Raw genomic sequence first — 20630 nt, forward strand, 5'->3', positions numbered from 1 at the left:
TCATATGCGTACAACAGTATAAAGAAAATATAAAAGAAAATTCAACATATTTTCACTTTTTTCGCATAATAAAAGAGCAATTGACTTGCCTCTTTCTAAAGGCAGGGGGAATAATATTACCCATAACATTTATCGGTAACGAGTCAGGGGAATGTGTACTTTTTTCAAAAGATGGAATTTTGTGAAATTCTCTTTATATTTTCCTTATATTGTTGTACGCATGTGACATCTAAGTTATTCATACACTGCAGTAGTCTTCTCATCCAGCGGGTACTGCACAAAAACTTCAAAAATTCATAACTTTTGAACGGATTGTCTGATTTTCCTCAAACTTTCAATGATGTGTTCTACTAATATTGCTACATTCTCTCAATCCTTATGTTTATGAAGGTGAACTTGTCCTTTAATATAATCAGTCAGTGCTTGTAGCGTCATTCAGTATTTGCAGGCCAAAATCTACGGTAAATTGTCATTACATGTTAACAGGAAAAAGCCTTGAGCTCATGGAGAATCATCAAGGAAATTAAAGCAAAATAATTCCTTCTCATGGCTGAGACAGGGCCCTTTTCTTTAATAGCAGAGGTTTTACTCAGTTGCCAATTTGTCTAGCACAAGGTGAGCCTGCAGGTTATGATCAATACATGTATCAATATGTATGATGGGCTAATTCACTTACAGTGTATAATTCAAATTAAAGAGGATATTTTCCTCTGGGGACAAGTGAAAAAGAATGTATTTTCAACTCGCCAGTTCACACTGACTGAATACATTTCAGAAACTTGAAACCCAGATGGTATGTTTATCAGTCGTTTCTGTGTTATGCCAGCCTGTGGCAATTTTCTGGATGTCACAAACAACAACACAAAAAAATAATAAAAAGAGGAAAACAGAAGAAGGAAACATTGATAGGACAGTTGAACAAGGTATGCCTGAAAAGCAAGAAAATGAGATTGATACAAAATGTTATGAATCATGTCATTGGTAATGTACATGTAAGTCATTGATAGACCCTGATGACTTTTGGTAAGGTAAATGAAGATTTAAACACTTTCCCGAGAAAGCCTAAAAAGAGCTGTAACAAATATCTAAATACACTACCCCTTTAGAATACTTTGAAAGGTCAAAATACGGTAGCCAGATGTCAGATTATTGTAATGAACCTCATCTTCATTGACTACACAAACCACAAACTTGTTTCCTCATTACTTTCTCTTGATATGTGAAATATCATCTAGTACATCTTCTGTGAGTGAAAGTTTGAATGACAGGAAAGCATCGGTGCTTGAGTATCATAAGAAACCACTACGTATCAATGTTTTCAAATCCCAAGTGCCCTCGAGTTTTGCTCAGGCTTATAAGACTGTAATTCCTAATCTTTTTCCAAGGGTGTACGTGATTCATCAGCTACCCCACACCCCCCCCCCCCAAAAAAAAAAAGAAGAAAAAAGAAAGATGATAGCTACAGTGCACATCATAGAGATATTTATTACATTATGTTATGTAGTGAAGAAGTCTCACACTTGTGCAGCTCTGCTGTGATATTGAGAAGGTTGCTCCTTTCCAGAAATCCAGCCAGATACTGAGGCGTTATGATTACCAATGTCGTACTCTTTGTACTGCGTCAATTTTTGTGATGATTCAAGAGACGAATGGTCCCAGGTCTTCAATCATTTGCCATTTGGGCAGACAGAAGACACACTTAAACCAATCCAGGAAGAGCAAGAATATCATGAATGCATGGGTCTAGGGCAATACCCCCTGGACAATTACCCCCCCCCCCCCACCCTTCCCCTGACGCTAACCTTAATCGCAGTCATATGATCTCAAATATAGCAAAGTTATATTTGAGATCATACCACTGCTTTCCTTTTAATTTGGTCGTGAGTCAATCATGTTGTTGAAGCAGTGACATGACATTTGCTTCTGCAGCAATTGCTCCATCTTATTTTCTCCAAGGACTTAGGTTTAAGGTTATAGGGTTGTGATAGGGTGTTAGGTTTAGTTTGATGGTGAGGATAAGGATTAGGGTTGGGGTTATGTTTGTGGGTAGAAATTATGTTTGGCTTGGTGTGCAGATATTTCATGGGAGCAGTTGTCCCAGGAGCAAATGTCAAGGAACCCGATGACACCTTTCAATATGCTACGTGACTTATGACTAGAGAAGAGCGTCGACGTGATTAATTTGCTGTTCAAATTTCAGGCTTCAATTTGTGATGAAGAGTCCTTCAGTGAGAAACCTTTCTGTAAACAAATATGTTATGAATATAACAGCAATGTCTGTCCTTGCTTTGTATTTTGATTTTATGACTTGCCAGGACGGAAATGAACAAATAAAGAGCCCACCTATGAATGTTAGATAATCTGATTAATTGTATTTTCTTGAATGATCTACATTATGTTGTACTACCATACAAGGCAGCATATTGTGTGATGACAGCACTGAACTGCCTTACTACTTGCCCCTCTCCCCCCCCCCCCCCATGACCCTCTTTAGCTCCTTTGTACTGGTCAGCGTGATTCATTAAGATAATGCTTGGACTGGTCTTGTCATAGTCACCAGCTTCAGTGTGACCTAAGGGAGGTCAAGAGGATTAGCATCCAGATTTCACCATGAAAGTCCTCCTTTATGAATGTAGAAGTGGGATTTTGTGGGTTAATCAGCAGGATTAGTCAGGTGCAGTTGAGCCTCAAAATGGGGGTGAGATGTTCCCTACCAGAGTGTTCAGGGGGCCAGGGAAAGAGGGGTGCATTATCTCAATGAATTATACCCCCACCTCCCAGGATCACAGCATAAATCACTAGTATGAAAACATAATCATTTGTGTAGCATCTACCCCTGCACCCTCCCCCCCCCCCTTCAACTCGTGACAGACCGCGATGACAACATTGTGTGTGTACCAAGGGGGCTGCTGATTGGATGGTGATTCTCCAGTTTTCTTGATTTTGTAAGACTTCTTCTACAGTGGAGTATGAATGCAATGCTATCCTCTATGAGATTACTGTGTCGTAGGTTGATACGAAAGTGTATTGTTGACAATTCCTGATATCTCTTGCCTTGTGTCTGCTACGCAAATATCCTCTTGAGCCCCTCCCCCCCCCCCATATCACATGCTGTTTTTCATCATATCACATTTTGCTTTAGAAAAATGCAAACAGATAGTTGTATTCTGTCATTCTCATGAATCAGATAGGACTCATCTTTTGAGTATTTCTCTGGGAGATTCATATCTGTGATTTATCGCTTGAGGACGGGCTGATTTTGCTACAACACGCATTTCCCATAGACACTTGCCCGAGTATACTCGGGACTCGTCCTCAACGGGTTAAAATTGAATCGTAACAACTAGTCTGTCTGTATTTGTGTCGTTGCATCTGTCTCCATGCTCTTACAAGTATTTTAATGTTCCTGCTTTGACGAAAGTAAATTGAAATCTACAGTCTTACTCGACTGACAACTTTTATCTCATTTTCCGATTCTGCCTCGCCAGGGGTCGCTTTGCGGTCGTGCGGAAATGCAAGCACAAGGAGACCAGCCGCCACTTCGCCGCCAAGTTTGTCCGGAAGCGCAAGATGGGACGCGACTGCCGCGAGGACATCTTGAAAGAGATCCGCATTCTGGAGAGCTCCACGCTAAATCCGCGCCTCATCGGGCTGCACGAAGTCTATGAAACGTCCACGGAAGTCATCTTGGTCCTAGAATAGTAAGTTTTTCCCTTCTCTGGATTCCTTTCCTGCAGAGATGCTCTACTTCAGCAGTGCAATGTGATCCCATCTCAAATTTTCCAACATCTCCTCCTAAACACCTGCTAGCAATCATTTTCTTTAAGTTGTACAACCTGTACAGTCAATAAGGTCAGGTTTAAATGAAAAAAAAAGATATATTTTGTACTGTAATTACACTCTTTCTTCATACCTTGAAAATTATACTCAATGCATAAACTTATAATAAGGTCGGTCAGAAGTCAAGTAAAAATTTTCAATTCCCCCAATATGTGTACCTGCACTCTTTAATAGACAACTATAGCAAACCCAGTTCATGGAAAGTGAACATTCAAGATATTTTTTTTCTCGATATTTTGCCAGTTATGTGAAACTGTCATCACACATTGTGAAGACATTGTACTATACACCTATTGGAGAAACATGCATTATGGCGGAGGCATCAGTCGCCACAGCGACATTTTGTAGTTGGTAGAATAGTGTGATTAGGTGTGTCTTTTTCATTTCTGAAAAACCTTGTCCACACTCTTCACTTTCAACTACAATAACTTTTGAAAGGATAGTGTCACTGCTTTGAAAGTTGGCATTAATTATGGACAGAATGTGTTAATGAGGCATGCTTAATTTCAATTTAATCTGATAATCCCTTCATTGTTGTTACTCTGGTGGTTTACTTCCTGTTTTTTGTCCCATTCAGCGCATAGCCAGCACGGTTTGGTAAAGATTAAGCGCTTGAACAGACACTACTTCAGAGCCTCTTTTCTCAGTTCACACTTTTCCTGAGTTTGTGCTTTCTTTCCAATATTTAGATAGGTTAGGAGAGTCCATTTGATTTGAGTTATACATCATTTTAAAGCTTAAAGTCTGCTCTTTCAGAATATGGTCTTAACTAAAAATTCATGTCTGGCGACTTTTTGTTTGTTTTGAGGTGCAGGGTCACATTTGAGAACAGTCTGGCTGTCTGTCCAGAATACTGTATGATTGCTCTGCATTTTCAACTCCCTCTTCAGCATGGCATCTTATTTGACTGCTAGAGTAGCAGCTGTCAGCTCCACTTTCACTATGGTCATGGGTTTCAAAGGAGCAACTCTGGCCTTTGCCGCAATGAACGCCGTGTGTATCTTTCCTGCACGATTTGCTTGTCTCATGTAACTTACAACTCCACATCCCTCACTGCTGGCGTCGGCAGAACATCGTTCAAAAGCTTCTAACTCTTCCAGCCATCTTTCCCAAGAGGCCCTGTGCTCTGCAGAGATAGGCTCATCCCAATCAGTCTCCTCCTTGCAGAGCCTTTGAAGGATGGCCTTCGCCTTCAAAACGTAAGGAGATGCAAGTCCTATTGGGTCGGAAATCGAACTTATCACTGACAAAATACTCCTTCGGGTTGGCTTTCTGTCAAGCTGTGCTAGCTGAAACCCCAATTTGTCTGTATCAGCACTCCACTCGACCCCCAATGCTCTCTCGGAGGGCAAACTGTCATGTAATAAATCCAAATTTCTAAGCTGTGGTGCTTGGTCTTCCCTTTTGGTACCGATTTCAGGACAGATTTTGTGATGCTCATCCATTTGGTCACCTTAAATCCTCCAGTGCTGAGGACTCTCACCACCTCGCGTATTATTGCAATGCACTCGTCTTTCGACGCGACTGAAGTAAGGAAGTCATCCACATAGAAATCACCTTGGATTAACTCAGTCACTTTCTTGCTTGTGGTTTCTTGATTGTCCTTCGCTGTCCGTTTGAGGGCATAGTTAGCGACACTGGGAGAGGATGTAGCTCCAAAAAGATGAACTAGCATCCTATAATGTTCGGGGTCCTTGTTTAAATCTCCATCTGGCCACCACAAGAATCTGAGGAGATCACGGTCCCGTTCTGAAACGGACTTGGTAAAACATCGCTTCGATGTCCGCTATTACTGCTATCTCCTCTCTTCTCCATCTCAGTAAAACTCCCAGGAGTCCGTTCGTCATGTCTGGTCCTTGAAGTAGCTCCCGGTTGAGAGATTTTCCTTTGTGTTCGATTTGGCAGTTGAACACTACTCTTAGCTTTTCAGGCTTCTTTGGATGATACACCCCATGGTGAGGGATGTACCATGTTCTTCCATCATCTCTGTGGATCTCATCTAGTGGTATTTTTTTTCGGCATAGCCCTCTCTGATAAGCTTGTTCATGTATTCAGAATACTGTTTGTGCATCCTTGTATTTTTGGCCAACTCCCTTCCTAGACCACTCATGCATCCTGTTGCCTGTGATCTGTTGTCAGGCATCACTATGTCTTCCTTTCTCCTTGGCAATTCCATTTCGTAATGACCGTCCTTCATTTTGGTGGAAGCATCCATGATCTGCAAAAACTTCTGATCTTCCATGGATAGTCCTTCTCCGTGATCACTCAACTTCTCATTGAACTCTGCATTATACAGTGCTTTAAACTTTTGCTCCAGGTCGTAGCGGCCTTGTATGACCTCGGCTTCCTGTGATTTGCAAAAGAAGGCCTGCAGTTGTCCTTTGTTCTTCTGCTTGTTGAGACCATGTACCATCTAGCCTAACTTTGAGTGCATGGCATACGGCTCACAGTCATTTCCAGTCCTGATTTCTATGGGCATCGTAGCTGCTGGCACGTTCATACCCAACATCAGAGTCACCCTTTGGATGGCATTGGTTCCACTGAGTGGTGGTAGTTCAACATCAATGCCTCTCATGTGTTCCCAGATGTTGACATCTGCCTGAGTTGGAGCATCATTGAGCGAGACAGGGATTTTTTGGATGTAGACAGTGGGTAGATCAATGAAGCCACTCTCAGTGTCATCCAGGCTGGCCACCTGAATGACATCAGTTACCACTGCTGACTCAACTGTCTCTTCATGATTCAACGTTGTGATCACCATCTTTATTTTCTTTGTGCTGACATTTAATGCCTTTGCCAGATCGTGATCACAAAATACAGCACCACATCCACTGTCGACAAAGGAATACGTTTTGACCTATTTTCATCGTTTTTGCTCTTCAGTCACTAGGATTGTTACCATTGCTGGAGTTTGAGGCCCTGTCATTTTTGTAGATCCAGTTGGCACATTTGGGGGCACATTTGTAGATTGAGATTGGTTGTTGTCCATCACACCTTCTTTCCTTTCCTTTGCTGGGTCATTAAGCGGCGTGTGATGACTGAGTTTGCATTTCTCACAATGTAATATACTCTCGCAGTTCTTCTTTAAGTGACCAAGTATAGGCATCTGAAACACATTCCTTTCTTCTTGCAGGTGTTGCTTCGTTCTTCAATGGATAAAGCTTGCAATTTCCTACACTCTTCAGTTTTGTGCGATGATTTGTCCCCACAAACTGCGCACATTCCTTGCCTCTTGGTATTTTGCATGGCAACAGCAAAGGATCTTGTGGCTCCCTTGTTCCTTTGAAACTGCTTTCCCTTTCTTGTCTGGCTGCTCACTCCTAGTGGGTTACGATATCTCAAGCCTTCTACTCTGGGATAATTCTGGTTTCTGACCTCTTGTGATATGAAGCTCGCCAAGTCCGATATGGAAGTGCCCCTGTGTTTAACATCTCTGATCATTCTGATCTGTTGTAGGGGTAATGGAGCTTTTGAGCCAGTGTTTTAAGGATGTCTACATCATCCATTGCAGCCAGGCCTTGGGAGCTTCTTATGTGGCAGCAGTTGTTGAGGAATATTGAGAAGGAACGTAGACCTTGTGCATCACCTGCCCATACGTGCTCGTATGTTCTCGCCTTGTCCTTGTATGCATTCATTATGTTGATGGTGTGCCCATGATTTTCATCAAGCAAAGTCAATGCCAATGCATATGCCTTCGATGGATATGGGGACATTACTTTATCAATTTATGTGGCTCTCCCTTTGTGAACTTGAGGTGAAATTGAAGGATTAGGCTAGCCTAATTTCTTCTTCCGCTTCTTCTAGCTCTAGCCGCTTCATTAGCATTCTCCTTTTCCTCTCTATGTCACTCTTTATTTTCATGGCAGCCAATTTCGTCCTTATTTCTGTCTCCCTTTCTTCCTTTCCTTTATTTGCACGATAGTAGGTGTAGTCTTAATATTTTCAACCTTATCATTGCTCTCTGAACTGGGTAAAGCAAGGACATCCATTTCATTGATGCTAGGTGCATCTATACTTGCAGGGTCTTCTCTGTGCTGCCCACCTCCCTCCTTCACCAATTTCGGCATTTCAACATTCTCAGCCATGTCACCTTCATTCGTTTCTGCACCCTAGATCTAGAGTCTGGGCAGGGTTCTATCTAAATGCATACGTATTTGACGTGGGACGCTACCTTCTGAGTAGAACGGTCGTTTTGACCCTATTTTATACGATTGTCGCTTGATTCATTCCCTTATTCTTCACAGCAGAATCCACACTCGCACAGAGACATGCTATCACTCCATATTCAGTTGTACTGCATGTCAATAAGTAACGGGAGCAGTTCTTTATTTCCTTGCGTCTACTCACGTTGTTCATGTACATATTGTAGGTACACGGCGTTGTATCCCTCCTACCTGTGTGTAACGTTCGAAGTCATTGCGTACGGAAATCGTGTAGTGCGATGACTGTTCGATCATTCCTCATTCACATTACACGTCGACGTAAGGGAGATGATCATTACAAATCCGTCTAAATCTCTACAATCTCTTCATTGTTTTTACGAAAGTAGAGTTACATTAGATCAATGCTTGTCAAGTTATCATTCTTGGTCAAATTCACTGTTTATGTATCCATATTTCACGCTTTTACACGAGAGAGTACAACGCTAAAGACAATGAAGATGCTCTTCGTTACCAAGACACTTATCCAGGTATGGTGTCTTTCAATCAAGCATAATATACAATGATGGCAATGATGTGCAAAACGTATCAAAGTACATTTTGGACACTGCAAGGATATTATATCCTAATTCAGAAGCAGCCCTGCCTTATATCATTTGAATACGTTGTGATTTCTTACGTGAAAGAAGTGTATAGATTATTCACCCAATAAATTTACATTATCATTCTTTTCCATCAGTATCTCATCCTTAGTCCTACCAAAATCCCTAGCGGTATTATAATAGTGAGTTGCAAGACTAATCGACTTCATCATCCATTCTAGTATATGTCACTGGTTACAGTTCGTTATTCGGAAGATTCGTAATTCCGAAAATGACATAAATGTTCGTTAATCCGCAGGTTCGCTAATCCATAGATGAAATAAGATTCGTTGGTCCGAAAATGAAATAAGGATCGCAATTCCGAAGGTTCGTTGATCCGAAAATGAAATAAGGTTTGTAATTTCGGAAATGAAATAAACTTCTTTTAATGTCTCAGGTATGTTTTTGGTCTAGAGGAACTCAATAAAGTACTTTCTCAGATATTTTGAAAACGTAAAATACCATGCCAGTACGTCTGCTATGACGCGCGCCACTCGGGACCATCTACAATTAATTACCTACGAAAAAAACAAAAAACGCCAGAACTATATCCCCTCTTTCCATAGACTTTGTACCGATTTGAGATCGACAAATTTCCGAATATGTCATTAAAAGTGTGCACCAGAACTTTCACTTTCAAAATGTAAAAGTTTCCTCATAATGGAGAGTGGTATGCCCTTCCTAACCCTCCCGCTGCTCGGTTCCCCATATAGATTAGTACATGTACCCCTTTGATTAACAATTTCCCAAATATTCCATCAAATATGTGTAAACTATATAATTATTTTTATTTCAATTCGTCTTCGACTCGGGCAATACATGTCGTATCCCCCTCAAGGCCAGTCCATATTTTATTAATATCTCACCAAAAGAGTGCACAAGATCTCTGAATTTCAAGTTTGAAAATGCCAAACTCTCCATCGTATGGGAGGGAGCATTCCCCTCCCACACTCCCCCCCCCCCCCCCCGCCACTATCCTTGATATATATTTTCCGAACTTAAAAAAAAAGAAACACTTATCGAATGTTGTACTTTGTATCCTTTATGCGTAAGAACTTTTTTTTTTAATGAAATGGCGGCCATTTTGGACGCCATCTTGGATTGCGAAAAACGCTCAAGGAGGATTTATGAGGACTTTTAGTATGTTATTCTAGTCATATTCCTGGACCTATCCTGAAAAAAAAGATCAGATTGTTATCAGAAATGTCCAGGTTTAAGCGTATTTTGACCTAATGCTCTTGGCCTAAAGATTTATTTGTGAAATTCAGATGGAAAGGAGCGGACAAAATTTCCCTTTTAATCGCAGTTCATTTCAGATGTACTACCTGATGTTTTGGTTGATCTTCTTTCAAAGTCGAGAAATCAAGAACGTCATTATTGCTGTTTTCGAGACAGCACATTAATCGCCAATTGACATGATGAATAAATTCGTTCCATTGGCGTCTCTTTTCCAGACAACATCAGCGATTTCTACAGCATGCTGCTAAAGGCCCAAGAAGACGCAAAGCGAGAAGGGGAGAACGTGGATAAACTGACCGATGACCACATTCTGCAGACTCTAATGGACATCTTCTTTGGTAAGGATACCAGGCAATATGATGTGGTTCGATATTGAGCGTGTTTCTACTGAGAGCACCTCGCATTCCTCGCATCGCCACGAATTTTGTCCAACGCAGCACCTCGAACTTTACGACCACTCGAGCTGTTTCTACTGAGCGATAAAATACGGGGTGATGCATAGGTGACGTGCAAATGCAGTGATTCCGGAAGTCTGGTATTTTTAGGTCACAGATCGGGTCACGCCCGCACTGCCTTGTGGGAAGGTAAACAACACGAAGATGGCGCCAACCAGAGATAACGTGTTTCTTCTGGCTTACCTACATTTACTCATATCATCCGCTCAAACATCATCATCAGCGATATATGAATCGAGTTCCTTGAGAAGGAGACGAAGAGGTAGCCGAATGCTACGGGAAATTCGGCGTCTAGAGGTGGAAGAAGCGTGTCAGAGGAGGAAGAAGAGGAACATTACCGCTATGGTAATTAGCCTCCTCTATGCATCATCACGCATTGTGGACGTGGATACAGCTGTGATGACGACATACCACACGTGGTGGGAAGAACGTGCCTTCCCCCATTTCTCAGACCGAGAATGGACACGGAACTTCCGAATGTCAAGGGCTTCTTTTGATCTTCTTTGTACCAGTCTCCGAGAGGAACTCTCGGAGCTTATTCCGACGAATATTCGGAAGCCCATCCCACTTGAAAAGCGGGTAGCAGTTGCACTGTGGAGACTCGCTACCCCGTGCGAATTTCGCACAATTGGCCATCTGTTTGGGATTGGGCGGTCCACAGCATGCAAAATTGTGCATGAGGTTGTTGCGGCGATTATTTCCGGCGTGATAAAGTATTTACTCTTCCAGTTCTTTTAATCCTATGAAAAATTATAAACATGTATGATCTTTATCCGCTATTGACTCATGGAAGTATATGCTTCGTGTTATGTCAGTAATTTCAACATTTCAAATTTTCTTTAATACCTAAATGTTCTCGGCACAATTTATTAATCAATATCTGATGAGATCTGTTTGACACCACTCGCATCCCATACCGAAATGAAAATCAGTGTTTATGTCTCTCTTCCGAGAATACAAATACAATTCTTTAAGATTATGGTCATGTGGAGCTTAACACAAACATAATCTCACTTGCATCGAATTCGACAATGAATTTGATCTGCTGCATGTTACAGTTCTTTTCAGTTTTTTAAGACCATATGCACCTTTATCTGAATAGAAGACTATGATACAATTCATTACTTGTATTCGAATTGTCGTTGCAATCCGGACTAGGGCCTAAACACTTCGTACATCTCTTAAGACACGTGCCTACCTAAGGAAATTTCTCGTTTTACTTCTCTATCATTTCGCTCAATGGAAAAAGACAATTTTTCCCTCTGATCGTTCGATAAAAATCATGACATCCAATGATCTATTCATATATATTCATTTTTATATCATTTGTTTTGGTTTGATTTCCACCCTTCATTGAAATAGTAGCATTTTGTTCAAAATTATGTTCTGTAACTATAGATACCGTTTTATTCGTTCCATTGTTAACAGGCAACAGTTCAGGCAAGCTTACAACAACGATTTCCAACCTTGCAGGTTGTTAACTTTTTATGCGCAACTCAAGCAAAATAAAAGGGCAATTTGGAAAGCAAGACATTTCAGCTTCTCTCTCTTATATGCTGCCAGCTGGAACACAAACTACCGTTGACACATTGTACTGGGCATTTGCCTTGATGTCCGAGAACCCCGGGATTCAGAAGAAAGTCCAGGCGGAGCTCGATTCCGTGGTCGGCCGTGATTGTGTGCCAACCATCGAGGACCGTGGGACACTGCCGTACACCGAGGCCACTTTGTACGAGGTGATGAGGTACAGCACGATCGGTCCTATCGCCATGCCTCATTCGACCATGTGCGATACCAAGATATGTGAGTATCGATCGTTAGGCACGTCAGATATAAAAATATTACGTCAGTTGTTGCGTCAGTCACGCAGTTACTGAATTAATCTGCTCAGAGGAAAACCAATGATTAAAAAAAAAACATTTTGTGGATTGAGTATAATATATAGAGTAATGTACTTCATAATCATCTCTGAAATGGATACATTTGAATTTCGGAATTTCATTACGGAAATGTAACAGTCGTGTCCTATGAAAGTAAAACTTCGTGATTGTTACATTGTATTCTTAAAATAGTCGAAGTTACGATTTTATAGACATAAGGACGGTAATCTATTTTCACTGATTACTTGAAATAGGTGACTACATCATCCCAAAAGGAGCGGCGGTGGTCATCAACATTCATTCCATGCACTTTGACCCCCAGGAATGGGATGACCCAGACTCCTTCAAGCCAGGTAGGCAATCCTAGACCTGGTCTTTATAAGGTTATTCAGGACATTTATGAGCCTACTAATTCTGCACGGAAATTAGGGAAATATCTTCATCAATGTTTCTCATTATCTCCAATACAGTATACAGTGTATTATGATGATAAATACATGTAGTGGGATGCGCCTATAAACTATTATGCCGAGTTGTGCCGCGATATGCCGAGTTGAGCATACATTGTGACCACGAGGCTAAGAGTGCTAACGGTAGCGAAGTAGGCCACATTACAGTGTGATTAAAATAAGAAGTGGCGAAAACGCTCGCATTCAACATATAGGTACACCATGTACTGAATTACTACTTGAGAGAGTAGCACCAACTAGAGGAATTGTTGAGAAAGTCTGGCCGTGCCATGGCACGTCATGTCATGTCACACGTGACTGATAGATGTCATGTCTTGTCACGTCGTGGCAATGTGTCACTTGGCGTTTCTCATCGGTAAGGTATACTTTAAAGATTCGTATTAACCTACTTACTGACTGTGATGTATTGAAGCATTCATTAAGTTCAACAGCCAGTTAGAATGTAATTATTTTCTGGCCAAGAAATATTTTAGCGTGTTCTTCTACTCGCTACCAGAGCACTTCTTAGACGAGGCCAACACAGTCCGCCAGCACCCTCCCAGCTTCATGCCGTTCGGGGCAGGTCGCCGCAGCTGTCTCGGAGAGGCGGTTGCTAAGGCCGACCTCTTCCTCATCTTCTCCTGGTTCCTCCAGAACTACACCTTCTCCAAGGTACCGGGCAAGGAGAGTGAGAGCCTTATCAACCTCATCCCTAAGACAGTCGTCGGGCGTCTGCTGACACCATACGAAATCGTGATCAGCGAGAGGAGGAAATAAACATTGCATATATCACTTGTCATGAGAAAAACAACGTGATTTCGAGCACGTTGAACAGTGTAACCGTGGAGCTCCATACATGGTGTAACCATAAACGAGATTAATTGTTGCATCTTTTCTTATCACGATGGGTCTCGATGACAAAAAAAAAATAGTCGCATTGAATGCTAACAATGAAAATTTCATCGCTTAGTACAAATGCAATTGGAAATTGCAATCTGACAACCTTGAGAGTGGAAATACTGAGGTCGGGACGGAGGGACAGAAAGACATTGAGAGAGAAGAGCAGAAAGGGAAAGAGGAAAGAGAAAGATGGTGGCTAGAGATAATACTTATGAGGATGACAAATTAGAGAGAAGAGAAGATGGGAAATTCTATCGTAGCACGGCTTTGTTTTCCAGTTTGCCGTATCACTGACACTTTCAAAGGAGCCCTAACGTAATTATGCTGAATCTTCACTTCATTGTCGTAACAGATGAAGCAAACATGACCATTACAGGGGCGGATCCAGGAATTCTGTAAAAAGGGGGGGGGGTGGGGGCGTGACTAACATTTCTTGTTCCACTTCCGGGTTTCATTTCATTTTTTTCTTTTTTTTCTTTTGTTTTTAACGAAAAATAAAGGGGGGGGGGGGCGTGCGCCGGTTGCGCCCCCCTCTGGATCCGCCACTGCCATTACCACATGACCACAATGCATGCTGAAAAAAAAATTGTCAATATTATTGAAGTATTTCAGTACGTTATCATCAGTTGTAAGTTGTTTGTACTAATCTTATACATGTATGAGTTTCTGTATAAAAAAAAATAAAGTGCTTCTTACTAAGTGCTACAGGAATGATTGTGATCATCAACAATGCTTAATACCTGTAATACCCATAGAAATTACAGAGGTGAGACAATAAGAGATTCGGCATTTTCTCTTCTAGCATGTCTTGTGTAGATACTAGATATAAGCAGGGAGGTGCCCTCCCTGATATAAGCACAGTTATGGATCGCTTTTCTCACCGTCGTCAGTCGTACGTGTGAATATCATTATGAACGTTATGAGAGAAATATAATGTACAGGTGTATAAATTTCCAGCACTTGTAATGTTATAGCGAAACTTGTAACTTTATTGGCACCGTACATTGCAGCAATAAAAGGACCTTTCTGATAGTGGCAAAATATGACACGGGTTCAATGAACACAATCACAGTACCCACATTGTGTGTATGGAACGAACTGTGAAAAAGTTTATACTAGTTTGGATATATCTCTCTTTTGTATTACCAACGAGATATCGCAAGGAGGCATCACACACTAGAAGCTTAATATTTATGCCATTGTGTAAAGATTCACAGATGTAATATCTTCGCACAAAAAAAAACCAACAACAACAACAACCAACATCAGTATTCCTGAGATTTTATGTCAAAATGAACTTTAAAGTTTCTTTTAACTACTTGCATTATTCTCTGGATGACAAAAGCAAAACAAAACAAAACAAAAATTGCTCGATCAGTGCGTTCTTTTTGCAAGTTGAAACTTTTTCTCTTTGAGTGGTACTGAGGGAGTGTTTCTAACTGATCCATAACAAATTGAAATACATGTATCATCATCCCCTAGATAATAAAATGCATACTTTATCTTATTAGCAAAGGTTTACAGCTGCACTGAACCAGCAATTATTCCGCGCCACTTCCGTGATCATCCTTGTTGCGATTCCTCATTAACAGCTTGTGGGCATTTACATTTGCATTTTTTAGAAACATATTATGCTACATTGCTGTGCTTATGTGTTTGTGTTTTTCCTTTCTGTCCTGTCTCTCCCGTTATGTCTGCCTTGTTTTGAATTATTCATATTTTACTTTCGTAACTAAGAAAGTCAACGTTTTTGCATCGATTGCATGAGTCGTCCACAGTCAACAAACAATGCTTTTTAGTGGACCTCTCATATTTTTTTTTTATCCGTACAGAACATAGATAATGCAACAATTTTGGTGTGAAATTATGCTTATATCTGTCACAGTACATGCTTTCACTACCTTTATCATTTTCAATTTTCACTTTGCATGCAGTCAACTAATGTGTACTCAAGATTATGTGTTTTAATTCTCTTATGTTATGTTTCATGGAAGAACACATGGAAATAAATTGAACTGATTAAGCACGTATATAACGTGACAAGATGGAGTCATTTGTGTGGCTTAAACTCATATACTTGACGATGTAAATGTGATAAGAATGACAACGACTACTTCGAGATATTATCAAACTCTTCATGTCATCGTAGCTTGCCTAACTCTTTTCAAAGAGGTACGAGGCGAACCCGCCTAGCACGGCCTAACCAGCGTTCGCATCCTTTCTCTACACGCACTTGACGCATACATATAGTTCTTCAACAATATCATTTATCTGTGAATATTCATACTCCTGGTACTAGAGAAAAAAAAATGTTTCCTAGAAGACAAAGCATATGGAAATTCTAATTTGCATCGTATTTCAGAGTCTGTTCGCTTCATTCATCTATTTACGGAATCCAAACGTAAATATTAACATGAACATTTGTGGAACATGAATCCATAATGTCAGTAGGATCACATATTTGGAATTGCAATGTCGACATGGATTTGATTATTCTTCCATGGGATCACGAGACTTGTTGCATTAAGGGTACAACAGCGAGGACGTTCAGAGAAAAAGAAAAAGAGAATGCTGTGAAAACTGACCTTCCAAATTGATCTTACATTCGATAGATCACGACAGGATCACATCAAAGATTAAGAATTTAGCTGTGGGCGCCTCCCGTATTTTCAATACATCGAGGCTTTCTGACAACGTCATTGTCAGTGTGGGTAAATTATTGTGATACCTATTATCATGGCAAACATAGGGTATTGTGGTAGGTATTCGTAACATCTATTGCAAAGAATTCCTGATTTGCGAACGTTGAATTTCAAAAGTTTTCATTAAATTATAGAGGGAATTCAGTCATCGATATGAACAGAAACGGAACATTAACTCTCTTTACATATTATCATTTATATAGGCCTATTTATCAACTAATATACATTCATTTTGAAGCAAGATACAGAAAGAATTTCCGAGGCATCTGGTGCCCTAGTTAGCTTGTTGGGAACTTTCTTAAGTCATCCAGCCCGTTCATGCTATATAGTGTTCCGAATTTTGTCTCTGAATATTCATTTTTCTTTTGTGATTTGTGGCCCTCGTTTGGTCTGCACGTAACTGTCAAGTGTTCAAATTCTGGTTTAGTCTCCCTTGGACTTGGATGGGGTTCCATTATTTACATTTACATTACTGTACCATTACCATACAAAATATCTCAATAATATATAACAGACAGATCAGGGTTGTTACTATGATCTTATAATTTGAAATCATATTGGCGTTTCTTAATATTGTATATACCTATCCACACACAAAGACTTAATTTGGGCCCCGTTGCATAAAAGTTACTATTGTGGTAACTTTGCCATCCAGTGGTAACTACAATACTCAACAGCCAATCAAACTGCAAATTAGAATTTCCACATGCTTTGTCTTCTAGGAAACATTTTTTTTTTCTCTAGTACCAGAAGTATGAATATTCACACTATATGGTATTGTTGAAGAAGTATGTATATGCGTCAAGTGAGTGTAGAGAAAGAATACGAACGCTGGTTAGGCCAAAGAAGTACCAGGCGGACTCGCCTTGTACCTCTGTGGTTAGGCGAGCTACGATGACATGAAAAGAGTTTGATAATATCTCGAAGTAGTCGTTGTCATCTTTATCATATTTACATCGTCATATGTCTGAGTTTAAACAACACAAATGACTCTAACAAATTTCACATGACTCCACCTTGTCACGTTATAAACGTGCTTAATCAATTCAATTTATTTCCATTTTTCTCCCATGAAACATAACCTCAAAGAATCTATACAAATAATCTTGAGTACACATTAGTTGACTGCATGCAAAGTGAAAATTAAAAATGATAAAGGTATAAGTGAAAGCATGTACAGATATATAAGCATAATTTCAGACCAAATTTGATGCATTATCTATGTTCTGTAAAGGATTTAAAAGAAATTGAGAGGTCCACTACAGTGTATAAAGCATTGTTTTTCGACTGTGGACAACTCATGCAATCGAGGCAAAAACTTTGACTTTCTTAGTTACGAAAGTAAAATATAAATAATTGAAAACAGGGCAGACATTACGGGACAGACAGGAAAGAAAGGAAAAACACAGCGTAGCATTGCCGTAATTGATAATATGTATAAAATGCAAAAGTGAATGCCTACAAGCTGCTAATGAGGAATCGGTTATTCACATCACTACTAGGATATGTATCGAGTTTTGGAGACATTTAGACTTTGTCCCGAACATATTGTGAGTTCCAAAAATACTCATTATTGGTGTGTGAAAGCAGACAATAAGCAAGCAAGGACATCACGAGCGCCATCAACGGCTGTCTCTATCACACTCCTCACTACCTGCTAGCATTCTGTGGCTGCAATTAATGCGAGATGCGATGTCCCTGGTGACGCCATGTAGGGTCTTTAGCAGCAGTTAGGGGGCAAATTTGATGTTATATTCTATTCAGTCTATTTCTGAGGTTTTGGACTTGCGGGAGGGTGGCACATCTGAATGTCTAGGAGTTGATTACCCCCCCCCCCCCCGCGGTTGGTTGATACCTTTCATACACAACTTATTTCAACATCATTGATATCAATTTCAATCTATTTTCTTATTTCTCAATGAAAAATACATCAGATGTACGAAAGTACAAAAATATATTGTATATACTGATAATCAAAAACAATGTTGAAAAATAAGGAGCAGCAAGTTTATTTGTTCATATTCCAAATAAAGAATTTCATGAGCTTTTCCTGGAAACAACTATATATGTCTTTGAAGGTCTCGATTGTTCTCTGTTTAATTTAGCCCCGGGAGTCAGCCATCTATAGGACGTCAGAATTATTTCAAATCCAAGTGCTATCATACCATTATCCTATTTGGAGTCAACCTGAGTTTGTACCATTAGTGTAGAAAAACGGGGTATTTCGAGTTGCATGAGGTCCTATACATGACCCATGAACGGCTTGACAATAACAATGACAACGAATGACAATGGCAATGGATTTTATTTCTTAAAACGGCTCCTCCCGGGGCATGGAAAAAATACAATGAGTATAAAACACACAATAAAAAAGATTAAATCTTTGGCAGTCACAACACATAAATACATGTAACATAGTATCGGCAAGATTTAACAACAAATAGAGCACACTGTGTCAACTGACACACTTCACAGTTTTGGCACTACTAAAAATGATTCTAGTCAAACTTCGACATAATTATCTTACAAAATCTGGACAAATTCTTCAACTTTTTAATACTCCTACTATTTGCTTGATGAAATTTAATAACGTTTAATAGGACGGCATGCAGAGACTCCAACCCCAAGCACCTTTTGATCTGGAGATTCTCCCGCCTGAAACCCCTAGCAAACGGGAGACCCAAGTTTATGTGTGCGAAGCGCGAAGTTCCTATATATTAGGGTTATAGATGCTCTCTGGTGCTATCTAAGGCTTATTTTTGCAACATACGATAGCAATAAGTAAGAAATCCTTTCCAACGGGAGACATTGAGCCAGGGCGGGAGAAATTAAATCTCACACGGGAGAACGGGAGATTTTGCAAAAATGGGTTTTCGGCGGGAGATCTCCCGTCGAAAACGGGAGAGTTGGAGTCTCTGCGGCATGAGAAATACCTCTTAATACAATGCCTTATACGTGTTTCACTGAAGAAAGCACAAACCAACAAGTAATGAAATTCAGCCCCTTGAACCTGTAAATTACATAAAATACATAATTCGGGTGCTTGATCAGGTAAATATTGACAATTAGCAATAGGCAGATTGTGGTTTCCACAACGAAATTTACACAGAGTTGTTCTATCCACTACATCCACATTCTTCTGTTATTTGAAGCCACCATACCACGAAACACATTTCGTATGCAACCCTCAACTCATCACACGCTAGCTACCTTCGTTGAACACTCCACTTATAAGCATGAGATGACAGGTGCGGTTTCGTGAAGCTGCAATGAACAAAAGGTGACGAGGATTTCTACCCAAACCTACTGATAAACCATAACCATGGCATCGCCAATGTCGAAAGAGTCGAGATCTATGAGGTAAGAAGACTTCAACTGTACCCATTGTAGCGTTGTTAAATGTAAGAAAACGGCAACCAGTTTTTTTTTTTTTTTTTTTCCCCACGTTGAGAACGTGCGAGTCATCTGAATTGAACGGGGTGTGAGTGAATGACGAATGTAGCGCCCTGTGCGCTGTGGGTTTGATGTACCAATGGATTGGTAGATCGTAGAGGCCCGTCCATTCATTCAGTCAGCTCGTCTCGCGATCGTGCGAAGTGCACCGGTCGTCCACATCATATCTAACTAATGATCTAATGCACTTTGTACATTATTGTATGCCATTCGGCTACTGAATGGGCGCTCAAGCAGCCAGCCGTAGATTCTATCAAGGTCTAACCGCTAGACCTCTAATGATGACGAATGTGTGGCTTCATGTCTCAGTGTTATTACATTACACATGAACAAATGAATGACACAAAATTTAGTAAACTTATCTAGCTAACAGTTAGGTGTCCAAAAGTCAAAACACATCGACACTGACTGTAGGCCTACATGGAAACCGACACCGCTCTAAGAACAATTGTTAGACCTACACTTCTACAGCCATAGACCTAGAGAAACCTATAGCATTGCCATCAGCCAGTGCCCTCCGGGCATTGCCATTGGTGTGTAAAATTAAAACAGAATGAACTTTCACGCATGAGACTACATGCGCACGCAGAGGTTTTGCATTCTTCACTGGGATTTGAAGATGCCAAAAAAGCTGAAAAACCGATACTAAACAAGATCAACAGCAAAACAATGATAGAATCTACCGTAGATTATAAATGCACATTCATTGGAAAAGCATTACCCATTTCACACCTAAATTTACAGTGTATTGTCAATTTGATAGTGGGTAGGGGTATTGGTTTTGCAACTGAGTGTGTCAAAATAGCAACCCTCGCATTCGAAGCAGTTATCGTGGAGCGTGTACTGCAAATCACATTTTTAATGCATGCTTGTGAATTCAGAGTATATTAATACACTGCGTGAAGTAAAAT

General features: G+C 40.3%; 3 protein-coding genes across 3 annotated transcripts in view; all 3 read left to right on the plus strand.

Moving 5' to 3' along the window:
* LOC139718755 (serine/threonine-protein kinase 17B-like) overlaps positions 1–5716 on the plus strand; it is a 35857-nt gene extending 30141 nt beyond the window's left edge. The window contains exons 2-4 of the mRNA XM_071630220.1: positions 3489–3701; positions 4731–4837; positions 5661–5716. Coding sequence (XP_071486321.1) covers positions 3489–3701; positions 4731–4837; positions 5661–5716 — 376 coding nt within the window. The remainder of the gene's footprint in view (positions 1–3488; positions 3702–4730; positions 4838–5660) is intronic.
* A 3585-nt stretch (positions 5717–9301) lies between these two features.
* Positions 9302–13441, plus strand: LOC139718756 (steroid 17-alpha-hydroxylase/17,20 lyase-like). The gene is made up of 5 exons (XM_071630221.1): positions 9302–9311; positions 10096–10218; positions 11899–12138; positions 12470–12568; positions 13182–13441. The coding sequence occupies exons 1-5, from the start codon at positions 9302–9304 to the stop codon at positions 13439–13441; spliced, it is 732 nt and encodes a 243-aa protein (XP_071486322.1).
* Positions 13442–19516: 6075 nt separating this feature from the next.
* LOC139718693 (dnaJ homolog subfamily C member 5-like) overlaps positions 19517–20630 on the plus strand; it is a 36459-nt gene continuing 35345 nt past the window's right edge. Inside the window, exon 1 of the mRNA XM_071630152.1 lies at positions 19517–19626. Coding sequence (XP_071486253.1) covers positions 19589–19626 — 38 coding nt within the window. The 5' untranslated portion in view covers positions 19517–19588. The remainder of the gene's footprint in view (positions 19627–20630) is intronic.

The sequence above is a fragment of the Diadema antillarum genome, unplaced genomic scaffold, assembly GCF_040938485.1.
Source record: "Diadema antillarum isolate AM-2024a unplaced genomic scaffold, OU_Dant_1.0 scf00000099, whole genome shotgun sequence".
Classification (NCBI taxonomy): Eukaryota; Metazoa; Echinodermata; class Echinoidea; order Diadematoida; family Diadematidae; genus Diadema; species Diadema antillarum.